The sequence below is a fragment of the Bombus terrestris genome, chromosome 2 (genome assembly GCF_910591885.1).
Source record: "Bombus terrestris chromosome 2, iyBomTerr1.2, whole genome shotgun sequence".
Lineage (NCBI taxonomy): Eukaryota > Metazoa > Arthropoda > Insecta > Hymenoptera > Apidae > Bombus > Bombus terrestris.
This window is the reverse complement of record NC_063270.1, coordinates 17,983,909-17,997,106: the sequence shown is the minus strand read 5'-3', so window position 1 is coordinate 17,997,106 and position 13,198 is coordinate 17,983,909. Positions and strand designations below refer to the sequence as shown.

The 13,198-nt window shown below is 33.4% G+C and overlaps 2 protein-coding genes across 2 annotated transcripts; one reads left to right on the top strand and one right to left on the bottom strand.

Moving 5' to 3' along the window:
- Positions 1 to 2,955: 2,955 nt before the first annotated feature.
- Positions 2,956 to 5,921, bottom strand: LOC100644120 (protein phosphatase 1H). Its single transcript, XM_003394009.4, has 6 exons — positions 5,267 to 5,921; positions 4,927 to 5,184; positions 4,640 to 4,857; positions 4,296 to 4,566; positions 3,966 to 4,225; positions 2,956 to 3,861 (listed from the first exon to the last, which is right to left on the bottom strand). Exons 1-6 carry the CDS (start codon positions 5,450 to 5,452, stop codon positions 3,606 to 3,608), a joined length of 1,449 nt encoding a protein of 482 aa, XP_003394057.1. The 5' UTR covers positions 5,453 to 5,921; the 3' UTR covers positions 2,956 to 3,605.
- A 232-nt stretch (positions 5,922 to 6,153) lies between these two features.
- On the top strand, positions 6,154 to 9,248 carry LOC100644004 (uncharacterized protein PF3D7_1120600). The gene is made up of 4 exons (XM_003394008.4): positions 6,154 to 6,338; positions 6,462 to 6,635; positions 6,741 to 6,873; positions 6,943 to 9,248. The coding sequence occupies exons 1-4, from the start codon at positions 6,303 to 6,305 to the stop codon at positions 8,673 to 8,675; spliced, it is 2,076 nt and encodes a 691-aa protein (XP_003394056.2). The 5' UTR covers positions 6,154 to 6,302; the 3' UTR covers positions 8,676 to 9,248.
- Positions 9,249 to 13,198: the final 3,950 nt, after the last annotated feature.

The following is a 13,198-nucleotide window of genomic DNA, read 5'->3' as shown; positions in this document are numbered from 1 at the left end:
TTACAAAATAATATCGAAGCTTATTTTTAAAAAATGTATTATTCTTATATCGTTACATGTAATGTTCGTATTTTTTTAAATAGGCTATATACTTAGTCGCTGTATAAACCTGAACTAAACGTAAAAGACGGATAGCGTGCAACGTCGCTGAAATATGGATACCGTGAAGGTACTAACAGACTCAAACAGAGAACTGGTCACATAATCCCTTGACAGCAAACTTGTCGCATTACCCGTTGCATCACGTTCGGCAACTAGGCGTTAGTTTCCAGCCAAGGGACATTAGGTTCGGAGATGCTAAGAGAGTTGACAACAGGCACGAGTCACTTGTGAAACTAACGAGGCGGAGTTGACTTTGAGTTCTGAGAAATATGCCAGACAAATTACTGGTCAAGCCCTATCGTCGCTACTGTACCTTTCGACCTATACAGATGCTTAAACGAAACACCGTATGCACGAGACCAGTACTCGAATTCAATTAATTTCTCGATCAAGGGGAGCATTATCGCTTCTTTTATCGAAGTGTATTATCTTTATCACATGCCCCATCAAATAAAAATTTATGCATCAGCTAGGTTTAGAAACAGATTGTCATAGAACGATATGACTCATATGATTGATATACGAATACGATCGTTGACAAATGTTTTATGCCATCGTTTAATTCGTGCTTTTACTTTTAAATTACAACCGGCTGTAACGTTCCACGTTGCAGCAATGAAAGGCTGATACATCATGTCCTATCGAAGGAAGCCATCAATAGCGTAACCAGGAAGCCGTCCAAAGTTCTCTAACGATGATGTATCGAGGCTGTACGAGACCCCTAACTTGCGACCATTCCGATACACCGTAAGTTACCGTTTCTTTCGTTCTTTCTTTCTTCTATCCTTTCCTTCGCCACCCTTACCGAGAGAAGCATTACGTCCCTTGGTATCCTTGAAGTTACCATCGATGATGACCGTGACAGATAGCCTGTCATAACTCGCCAATACGAAAAACATATCTGTGGTCTGACGTTTGCTAAAAAAAGTAACGCATGCCGGTTTTTTGATTCAAAAATGGCCAAGAATTATGTCGGTCAAATTATGCAGCGTCATCAATTTTTCCTTAATAAACTAAGAGTTGAGTTTACATTATACATCGTGTAATATAATATGTAGAAGTATTAAAATATATCTCTAGTTAACCTGAGGCTTTTTCATTTCCTTGTTTTAATATATTTTTAAATACTTTGAACGTATTTAACGTATACTCTCTGTGTGAAATATAACACAGTCCTCAGTTATATAGACCATTGGCTAAGCCGTGTCGAAATGGTATTTCCAAAGGAACGGAGGAATGCAGATTTTAATAGCTTATGGCAAAGAAGAGTTTGGAAAACTGTCAAATCAAGCTGCGATGACTTTTTAAAACAGAACGATGCTAGAGGGGTCAACGAGGAACTGTCAGAGTAGCTTTAGTTTCCCGAAACAGCGTGTTTCCGCATGGAGGAGACCACTCTTTTACGGTGATTCGCGACGCTTTTTATCTTTCTGCCCTTTTATGCTGTCGCTCTTACTCTGGAACGACATTGATGACACATTAAAATTCATCTGCACCTTTATTGCCGGTCGTTTCATAAAAATTTTCCGCGCGTTATCTTTTCGTGGCATCAGCCACGTTTCGAAGAAGCAATTTACGCGATTAGATTCGATAAAAAGGTGCTTAATAATGTTTGAAATCTTGGCTGAAATACCAGAAAATAGGATTAATAATCTTTCATGTAAATTATAGAACAAGTTCTTTGGAAATAGCGTTTGCAGTAGCCTTAACAAACTCATAATTTTGGTCGACGAAACCAGAATGCTGCTTTCTATTTTGATTATGCGTCGTAATTAAATTTATGAAAGTTGACAGTTTGGAACATCGTGCCATCCCAATGACGCGAAAATGCACTTGCCCCTTTGAATTCCTGAAGGGTTTACGTGCGTGCTTTTCCTCGTATAAGGAAGTCCATATTTTTAACTGTTATTGCAACTCTGTGGAAGAAATTTAATGTTTACTTCAGAACTAAGAACATAATCGTTCTGCATTTGGAACTGGCCTTAATCGTTAATAGAAATAAACCTATATGTATATATTAAAGTACAAAGCATGTATGAGCACTTACGGAAATTTAGAAAAATTTGAACTTTTAAATTTGAAACATATTTTCGAATGTTTTAAATTATAAATTGTAGTTTTAAATATTTGAAAATTCAAAAATTATTTTTTAAACTTTTCAAATGTATTAAAGTGAAGTAAAGTATTCATAATTTTGGAATGTTTTTTGGAGTACATATATTTGATGTATATTTTTATTTTACTTCATTTTTATGTTCTTCTTTACATGTAATCTACACATATATATCTTTAAATATAAAAATATTTCATAAATAATATATTGTAAAATATATAAACTGTCGAACTATTAATATAGACGAATGTAAAGAATATACTACATTATATTTCAAATTTAAATTAGACGCAACGCATGCGCACTACAATATTCGTTGAAAAATTTGAAAAGTTCACGTCACGTGACTCAACTTAAACGCGTCGCGTCGGTCTGAAAAGATGTTGAGATTTTAATGATATAAATTTATATTAAAAAGTTGTTCAACTTACGCGATCGAATAGTCTTACAGACAGCGTAATGTACAAAAATTGAAATGTATAATACTCTAAATGTGAAGTGAAATAAGTGTAGAACGTTGAAATGAGCATCGATGGATCATTTACCCTGGAATGGAAATCGCAATGTAAGTCGTAGATAAATTTTATTTGCGATTTTCTTCGTTTTATTGAATAACAAATCATATTGTTGAATATATCAATTACATACATTTGAAATATGTATAGTTTAAAGTAGAAATAAAGTATGTGTATTAAGTTAGAGAAAATTAAGAGTTCAGAATAATTTTAAACTCATTTAAATAAATGCAGTATAACGTTTATTTAATGTTTTAGTTACACTGATTACATCAAAATCAAAATAGATTATACGAAGGTGAGATAAAATATATTTAAATCATTTTCTTACCTCCTTTAATATCTTACACGAATCAACTGATTAGCTACAATTTATATTTATCTCAGTTTGATCATTTTAAAGTGAAAATAAATATAAGACAGACAGGTAAAATCACTCAGAACAAAGTATGTTTATAGTAAGATTATCTTCATACAAATTTTGTTTACGACACTTTCCTTACAATTCTCATGATAAATGTGTACAATTTAAAAATTATACAGACTTTATCTCTACTTTGGGTGCTGTGTTCTATTTAAAATTTAAATTACATTGTATTCAACACTCTACAATTGGAATGTTTTGTTAAATAATCATGGCATTTCTTAATTACACTTTTATGAAGTGGCAGTATATAATAAATTATCACTCTTAAAATAACTGCTAGATAGCTTAAAAATTCAATATATATAAATATTATTTGTTAAAAGCAATGTAAAAGCAACAATATTTTGGTGATTAATCATGGTGTTAATTCGTGAATATACACTTGATCTCAACTGTAACATTCCTACTTAAACATAATGTAATCAATATCTACAGTTTTGATCATCTATTATACAGAATTATTAACTGATATGTGTAATGAATCCATAGAATATCTTCTTTCTTGTTGCGTTGTTTTCAACCATTGTTTATGTTCGCACAAATAAGGATATAACGGTACCACTAAGACACTGATATCATCAACCGATGCCATAGGTGAAAACTTTTCATCGGTTTCTTCAAGATTTTCTGATTTACCAACCCAAGCTCGTCCCACTAATCTACCACGTGCCGCTTGTACCAATTCTTGAGCACCCATTGTGAGTCTGTAAAACGGATAATTTTATAACCTTTATTTTTAATTACTACGAACTTTAATTCATACAAATTCTCTAATTTCTAAAAACAAAAAAAAGAAAAGAAAAAATACCTGTATTCTAATGATGGATTATCTGGAGTAAGTGTCTTTCTAAGTATATTTGCTGCCGTCTTATCTGATACAACATCCCAAAGTCCATCTGTAGCTACAATAATGCAATCACGTTCTGTGAGATTACAACTATCTAAATTTATAGACTGCACTTCGGGTTGTGATGATAGGAATGGTTTTATATTAACTCCTGTACTTGCTGCTTTTAAGCCATGGTCTCCAAAACCACGCGTTACTCCTATAGTACCCATTACACGACTCTATATAGTAAAAATATATTAAATCTTTTTTAACTAATTCACAATATTTTCTGATATTGAGAATGTTTACCCTTTTGCCATGTCCAGAGATAAGAGGTAGCTTCAAATCAGAGAGCGTTAAGACTTTATACGCCCAACCAGTCATAAAAGGTTCTCTATACAAAACCATAGATCCTAATTCTTTTTGCAAAGGTCGTTTTCTAAATTCTAGTGGTGTGAAATGGCCCTTCAACAATTCGGTACTTCTTAGAAAACCTAATGCCCTCACACGATTCGATTCTGAATCAGGGGTATGATCTCTTGTTAATGCGCGCTGACTGTCTCCCAAAACTAATACAGCTCTGTCAAGTGTACATTTGGTAATATTCTAATTTTTATCACCCATATTAGAAATTTAACTGTTGGCATTATTACCTTGAATCACCAGCACCTGCGGCATATAATCTACCATTGAGAAATAGAATGGTAATTGCTGTGCAACCTCCACCTCCTCCTTGAGCTTGTGCTTCTACCATTTGATCCATTTGTCTATATGCTAATTCAATAGCACCGATTACTAAATCTCTTCCTTTGATCAGTTCATCTTCATCTTCATTTAACAGCATATTGCCAGGTATTGCCATTAATCTTCCCTAGAAAAACAATTTGGGTTTAAAAATTTGAAGTTGAAATATATCAGCAAAATCTTTATTTGTTCTTACAAGGATTATCCTATGTAAGTGTAGTCTTGCCGTTAAAGCCACTTGATAGCCAGCATGCCCATCAAACATAGAGAATATGACGTAAGGTAAAGTAACATTAACATCTGATAATTTGAGGTCTCCCCTGGTTGCAGAAGTTTGATCTTCGTTCCATGTGCTTTTTCCAGCATTTATGCATTCTGCATAGCCAGCACACCATGGTAACCGACTCAAATCCCTTGGAACTATAATTGGTCTTACCCTATGATCAGCACTTACCTATTGATTACATAAATATTAAAGGTGTTTTTATTACTTATTATTACATATCCTGACAATGATGATACTTCTAAATACTTACTTGAGTTTCTTCTGTTGTTAATCCTAGAAAACTGGGTCTACTATATGGTTTATTTTCTACTTCTGCAACAATGTTTAAATTAAGATAATCTGTTACTGCTTCGTTATCTGAGTCAGTAGGATATTGCAGACCGAGCTCACTTCCACCCACAACATTCATCAATACTGATTTAACTCTGTTCAGCATTTTTGATTATTATTTTTTATTATTATTTGTGTATATAGAAATCAGAAATATAGCACATATACGATGAATTTAATAGACTTTATCATGAAACATATCTTGAAAGGGAGATATCACTTCTAGTGATAACAATTGAGTCTGTTTCACTTTTTATCAAAAGACACGAATTCGCGTCTATGTACAACATTAGAAAGCAGGAAGTACAAATTTTAATTGTTAACTTGGTTATCTGTCATCTGTCAATTATTAATCACAAAACTAATTACGCGCAAGAAACAATTTTCTTATAATACCAATAATACTATCTTTAAAAATAAAATATTTCTATATGGCTATGCTTCGAACTATTCATAAGTCTGTGTTTCCTTTAATTGGTATCATCTTGTTGACAAATGATTGTCAACAATAAGATAGGTTATTCCCTGACACGAGTAGCAGTAGCAGGTAGCTGTTTGACCGTAAACAACTCGCAACATAGATTTTACATCGAATATATTTTCATATTCCACGTTCTTAAGGATTCTGAGATCCTTATTTGAGATTTTAGCGTTGCCAGATGATGTTACCGACGTGGTATGGATTAAGACAGAATGAGACAATGTTCGCTTGGTAGAAATTTGACTTTTTGCATGATCGGTATTTCAGAACATGAGTCACAAAACTCTATAAGATGATACATCTATGTTTCTTTTAGTTCACGTTTGTATTGCTGTATATTTAGGGTTTAAAAACACATATATACAGAAAGCAGGCAACATTTGTACGACATCATAAGAAGTCGTAAAATTTGAGTGTTATTTATACGAATTGTTTGTAGAAATTTAATACATATTGAATATTTCGTAAATCAAATATGTCAAAAGGGAAGAAGAATGCATACAGTAGTGAGGTAATTACTTTCTTTCATATTATTTTAGTGTGGTTTATCAACATTTATATACTTCTTGTGAATACTTCTTTTGAGTAAATATTCATACAGTTTAATTAATGGAAAGATAATATTAAATTTTAGGAAGCTAGTAGTTCATCTGGCACTTCTTCTTCGCTATCATCTGACGAAGAAGTAGATGCTAGAGATTTAAAACCAATTAAGGAATATTTATCAGATCGCAAGGAATTAGCCCGTCAACTTTTTAAATCAGTTAAAGCTGAAAAAATACAAATGATGTTACCTCAAACATTAAAGGTATACCAATTCTTGACATTATGTGTTAGTAGATTGTCGTTTCTCATCTATTTATTAGAACCAAGTAATTTTATACAATGTAGTTCACAGAATTATTCCTTTTAGAAAATGGATTTTGGACAGTTAGAAAAATGGTGCGCTAATGAATTAAGTGGCATGTCAAAAAGCCGTATATTGTGTATCTTAAATGGGAAACCTATGTTAGAATCATCAGATACAAATGAATCAGATGATTCAGGTATGTTTACCGTTATGTGTTTTAGGACTTACTAGTGGCAATTTATATATGGTATACAAATAATTATAGGACCCTCGTTGGAAATTATCTCAGATACAGAGGAATGGTTTACAGATGATGAAATATGTAAAAAGGAAGATGGTTCAAAATTACCTAAAGGAAAAATAAAGAAAGAGAGAATCAGACAAAAAGGAAAATCTCAACTTAATAAAAAAAGTGATAGTAAGTCTACTTGTAAGAAAATTCCTGATTGCATTCATAAAGATATACAAGTAAAGAAGGAGAATGTTATGGATAAAAGTAAAGAAAAGGATGGCGATAGCTTATTGGATTTGTTAGAGTTAGAAATGCGTGCAAGGGCAATAAGAGCTTTGATAAGGAAAGAGGAAGATGTAATACCAGATACTTCTAAATCTGTGGCAAGTAACGATACATCAAATGAAAATGCTGCGGCTAAAACTGCGCAAGATGAGATAAAAGAAAAAGAAAATTGTAGAAGGCAATTGGAGAGAATTATTAGTGCTCAGCAGAATACAATTGCCGAAGACGAAGATGTTGTATTAGTTGTTCAACCAACTCCGACTATCGAGTTATTGTCTAGTGATAGTGAAGCAGAATCTCATAGTGGTGTGCGTGTAAATAAAAAATTACAAAACGAACGAGTTATAGAGACCAAAGACAATATTAATCATACTGAGAATGGAGATTTAAATAATATTTGTAATGTTAATAGTATAGAAAACTCGAAGGGAAATAAAGTAACTAAAAGTTCAACAGAAACAGATAAAGAAATAGATAATACACATAAAACTGAAACTCTTAAATGTAATTATAGCAATAATATACTTTGTAAGGATAGTCAATCAAAATCTAGTTGTAAGAGGCGAAAAACGAAGAAGAAGTCGCATATAAAAGAGCAATCAAAAAATATAACTTCCAAAATCGATACAGATAGTATAAAATCAAGTAATGCTAGTCAAAATATGAAAGCCACAGAAGGTGACGATTGTTCGTCACAAGATGTGAACTTAGATGATAAAGTACACGAAAATAATATTAAATCAAAAATAACCCATAATAATCCTTCAGATAAACACGATTCTACCGAAACAAATATTTCAAGCAAAGTAGGTTTAGATGAAGAAAAATCCATTGACTTGGATGAAATAATTGATTTAGATGACTATTGCGATGATATGGATGATATAGAAAATAGTGAGAATGATAAAAATAATAAAGTTGTGGAACAGAAGGAATGCAAATCGCAAATGGAAACAAATTCCCCACAGAAATCGAATGGAACCGAAACTTGGGCAAGTCGTTATTATCAAACGGACGATGTACAAAATGTAATAAAAGAATCAAAGATCCAGTCGGAAATTCGTAAACGATTAAGGGAACGCCAAAGACTTTCTAAGCTTAGTACGTCCCCGAATAAAAATTTTCCTTCGTCACTACCTGTAGTACAGGCAACTAATAATAAAGTTATCGAAAAACATCCGATGGGTTCCGTCGATGAATATTTGGCTTTAAAACACACTGCCGCTACAAGCCTTAATACTGTTAATAGCAACAATAGTTCTAACATATTAAAAGATAGCATAGTACCTATCAATACACATGTAGATGCAAATAGATTAATTGAAAACGATCACATGTCTGATGTATCTAATTCTGTATATTCTAAAAATCAAATAATCGACAAAGAATCTAATTTAAATGATAACACAAATGATAATGATATATCTGCTACGAAAAATGAGACTATAGTTAACATGATTAACGTTATGAATCCTGGTTAATATAATTTTTAAGTAAGATACATAATTATAATAATTATATTTATAATTAGGTAATTGTAAATATATTTCACGAGCACTGTCTTCCAACGGTTGGACATAAAATACTTTTTGTACAACATTCCTATACTATAGAGTTGAAATAAGTCGTATTTTTCTCTGTAATTATAGGATGTAAAGAAAGGAAAAATATGTAATTATAAACTTGAAGAAAATTGGTTACTGATTCTCATCTGCTTTTAAAATTACGTAGAACTATCGAATAGATTGATATTGGATTGGATAGAAATATGGAAGTATATGAACATCAGTTTCTATGAAAGTATTTATACGACTTTAAAATTCTTTATCTAATAAGTGCCTGTAAAAATTATATTCTTTACAGTCCTGTTGGAAACTAAACTTACCAGGAACTAAGTTGGAAACTAAGATATGTAGTAAATTATTAATAGTGACAATGTTAAAAGCAATTTTTACACACGAATACTGTCTGTAATATCAAATAGCTTTAATTCACTATGTTGCTTTGTAAATAATGATCTTAAAATAAAATTGTAGATATAGTACTATCCTATATTTTCCATGTATATTATTTTCACTATTTAGATTTAATACTTCAAGTATATCGTGTATGATTTAGCTTTATAAATTACAACAGAGAATAAAACCACACGATTGAAGTATCATTTATATCTGATCTGTTTTTTGTAAGACAATCATATATTACTTAGAGATGATATATTACTCAAATACGTACTTACGTACCTGTCTTGTGTATTTTACTTTACGAGCATTCTACATTCTAAATCACTGACTTCTCTACTTTCGTTTCCGATTTTTATCGTTCGTTAATATGCGGAAGAGCTTTCGATTCTTCATAATTTCGCTAATTCGTACACTAGATAAAACCTGTACGATATATTCCTTAATCGTTCTTAAATTTCGCGAAATCGCGAAACGTAGAACGACTTTTTCTAAAAAAGAAAGAAAAACGAAGAAGGAAATGGAAAGAAAAGAAATAAAAACGAGAGAATAACACGCATAGCATTTACACTTGTATAATATCTATTACGATTCAAAGAGATGGGAACGGTGCGGAAGTAAAGATCGAACGTTCGATCGACGCTTGTGCACTTGTAACGCACAAGCGATCTCGTACGACCTAGGAAATGCATGGGTTGGTCTGCGTAATCTCATTGACTTTGTGGCCGCGTGTACGAATGCTGTAGCGCAGGCATTACGACACCATGCACACACACCGGAAAGATTTTTCAGAACGACGACGGTCTTGGTACAAGGAACTTTCGATCGCGATGGATGGTTCCGGTGCCGTGGAACTTGGAAAGTTTCTCCGCGACGATGCAAATAAAAGATACAAAAGGGAGAGAGACCGGTAACTTTGTACGGTAACAGAAAAGCCGATAGTAGACACTCTGCATCATGCGAGACAGATTGTTGACAAAGATTCGAGTGGAATTTAAATGAGTACATATAATCCTGTGACGCGTTGCGCAACATAAGGCATTTCTATCTAGTCCATTTCCGATGAAAGTTACATTTAGAATTCCACAACATGATGTACCAGTTAATACGGTAATAAATTCAGATGTCACCGTTGCTACAGCTCTTCGCGGTGATTTCTCTGATCGAATATGTATATATAAATATATATGTATATGAATATGTATAATATGGAAATAGCAAGTTTATATAATTATACATATATATTTTTCTTTACAGAGAAATGCCGTTTATCTGTTTCTGTTTGTACTCTTTGACTACTTTGGCATTAATAACAATGGAAAAATGAAATGCGATAGAGTAGCGTCGATTTAACGTTTAAATAGAAAATTCAAACACCGCGCGCGAATAGCGAAAGATAGAAGAAAATTTGTCGATTATTCGTAACAAACGTAGTCCCAGTTTCCTTATTTTCAATAATGTTGATTAAACGGGTGTTATTTTCCACGTGGCTCCTCTTTTCCTTCAGGAATTCGATAAAGTTTTATCAGGCAGGAACATGGCTTAGGTGGTGGAAGTAATTTGTCGCACCCCTGTGAAATTACGGTCTAGTAATTACGATGAAGTTACGGTCTTATTTTAGTTACAACTCTGTTTCTCATTAGAATTGTGCTGTAAATTGCAGGAAAAGTTCTTCGTTAACGTAACTAGTTAAATATCTTCTTTAAGGCTGTCAATTTCACGATATTACGATCTTACGAATCTTCCACTTCGTTTCATCTCAGTATCGTTTCATTCTTTCATTAATTTATGTTCCATTTTTTTCACGATGCAACAAGGCAAAGGGGCGCGAGCAAGTAAAACGCAAACTCGAGATGCGTGCGTGTTGACAGAACCAATATTAACGTAATGTTGACGATCATTTCTAGTGCAAACAAGGTAGAGTCTATCGTCGAACGTGACTGATCGTATAGAACGAAGGATTGCATATTCCCTTCACGTTGCAACGCGTTGTATACCGGTATGGAATGCTAGAGATTTTGCAAATCTATAAGAAAGGGACAGACAACGGAAATATAGAATACGCTGTTAGATAGGCATGTGACAGTTTCTATCCACATATTTGTGACGTGCTAAAAAATTTAAAGATTCCTGTTCCGGTTGTTTTGCGAGTTTGAACCGAAACTTTTCTCGAGAGTATTCCTACTTCCTACATTACGGATGTATTATAAATTTCCATTTTCCATGAAGATATTCCATTTGCTCGATTTTGTTGACACGTATAGCAAGTTTATACGTTTACGTAGAAAGTGAAGGGGAATATCAGAAATGTATGCGCTGTACAGCAAATAAGAGATGTTTCGTCATTTGCAAAAGGAAAAAAAAAAAAGAAAAAGAAGGAAACTAAGTCAGTACGAAATCAAAGGTTCAAATGTTTCATCATACGTGTGGCAAACTAGTTCGCATTCTTGCTACATTATTATATCAGGCAACCATATGAACGTTTTGCAATAAAAACAATAATAATAGCCCCCGTGTCTTTCTAATTAAAACAAGAAAGTACAGCTTTATTATTTTAACGTTGATACGTTTGCTATCAAACGTCACTTTCGAATCTATTCGTATGGTATTCTTGTTACTTCTAATTCACAATGATTTCTTTAACGAATCTAAATGAACGCTAAATAGAAAATCTAAAGAAATAAAAGATACCTTTAACGGTTACTATTGAAGTTACGCTAGTTAAGGGAAAGAAGTTAGTACAAAACTAAAAGCGGTTACGTTAATGTATTCTTTATAAACGTAACAGTTTTTATCGTTGAGTTTTTGTGATATGCGTACAAAAAATTGTTCTCCCAGTGTAGATCATTAACGAAACTTTATATCTTATGAATCGGATCACGGTGTAAAACGAAGCACGCGAGGCTAGCGTGTAAAATCGGGCAAATAGCGGAAATAATAACGCGCGGAGATTGCACGATAACATAACGTCGCAATCGGTGCGTATGTATAGTGGGAAGCTCCTGACGCAACGCGCGGATTTCCACGTATATCAGAATAAAAAGTAGTGCGAATGTGAAGGTACCTCCTTATTCGTCTCTTCCAAGTATCTCCATAGAAGAGGCACAATAGAGATTGATGCAAACGCCAAGTCACGATTTTGTACGTTGTAAAACGAAAAAGAAAAGACGAAAGAAAAATAAGACACATCGTTCTAAAGCATGTTGCGTAACATGGGTAGACGCGTCTACGTCGAGCTGCAGCACGTTCTGATTTCTCGGAAACACCTGGTGTTCAACGATTTCGCGCCAATTTCTGAAGAACGAGGAAGCACAGAAGTTGCTTGCCTGTGCCATGCGAATAAATAATTGGGAATTTTCTTACGTAGTTATTAGAGAGCGACTCGGCACGAAATTCGAAACGCGGTAAATGAAAGCATGCAACTTTTGAAGGATTTATATTTATCTTCCGTTGAACAAACACAGGGAACAAAACAATGGAAAATTCGAGGATTTATCGATCGATCTAAGTGTGCTTTAAATTTAGCGCAGTTTCAAGTATTTGCATATAATCTTACGATCGTGCAAGGTACGAAATGATTGAGAGATTGCATAATATAGATATGGAAAGTATTAGTCACAGTCAATGGTGTTTCCTTAAAGCTAATTACGAGTATCCTTCTATCATACGTTACAGTTCGTGATAATATTTTACGTTGCGTACACGTTAAAAATCGTTTTGCTCGATTTAAACGCGAAACAAGTGAAAATGATACACGAGAAAAAATAACGCGTTCGAGCAAAAGAAAAAAAAAAGGAAAAAAGAAAAAACGTTTACTTCACAATTGACGGAAACGTAACTTGTCGTATGCAATCGACATACCAGAGGTACCAACGTGTATGGTTGAGGCAACATCATATCTGCATCGTTCCTCTTTGCACGCGAACGCCATCCATATGCATTCTCCGGCTGATCGAAGAAATCTCTCTTTCTCTTTCTCTCTTACGCGAACTTCCTAGACCATTAAATATGATTACCTGGCTTGCGGCACGTTAAATAACGGG

Coding starts and splice junctions, on each gene's coding strand:
- LOC100644120 (XM_003394009.4), bottom strand. CDS start 5,452: ATGCTGAACAGAGTTAAATCAGTATTGATGAATGTTGTGGGTGGAAGT. Junction 4,858..4,926: donor ACTTACATAGGATAATCCTT/GTAAGAACAAAT, acceptor TTGTTTTTCTAG/GGAAGATTAATGGCAATACC. Junction 3,862..3,965: donor AATCCATCATTAGAATACAG/GTATTTTTTCTT, acceptor TCCGTTTTACAG/ACTCACAATGGGTGCTCAAG.
- LOC100644004 (XM_003394008.4), top strand. CDS start 6,303: ATGTCAAAAGGGAAGAAGAATGCATACAGTAGTGAG. Junction 6,636..6,740: donor TGTTACCTCAAACATTAAAG/GTATACCAATTC, acceptor TATTCCTTTTAG/AAAATGGATTTTGGACAGTT. Junction 6,874..6,942: donor AAATGAATCAGATGATTCAG/GTATGTTTACCG, acceptor AAATAATTATAG/GACCCTCGTTGGAAATTATC.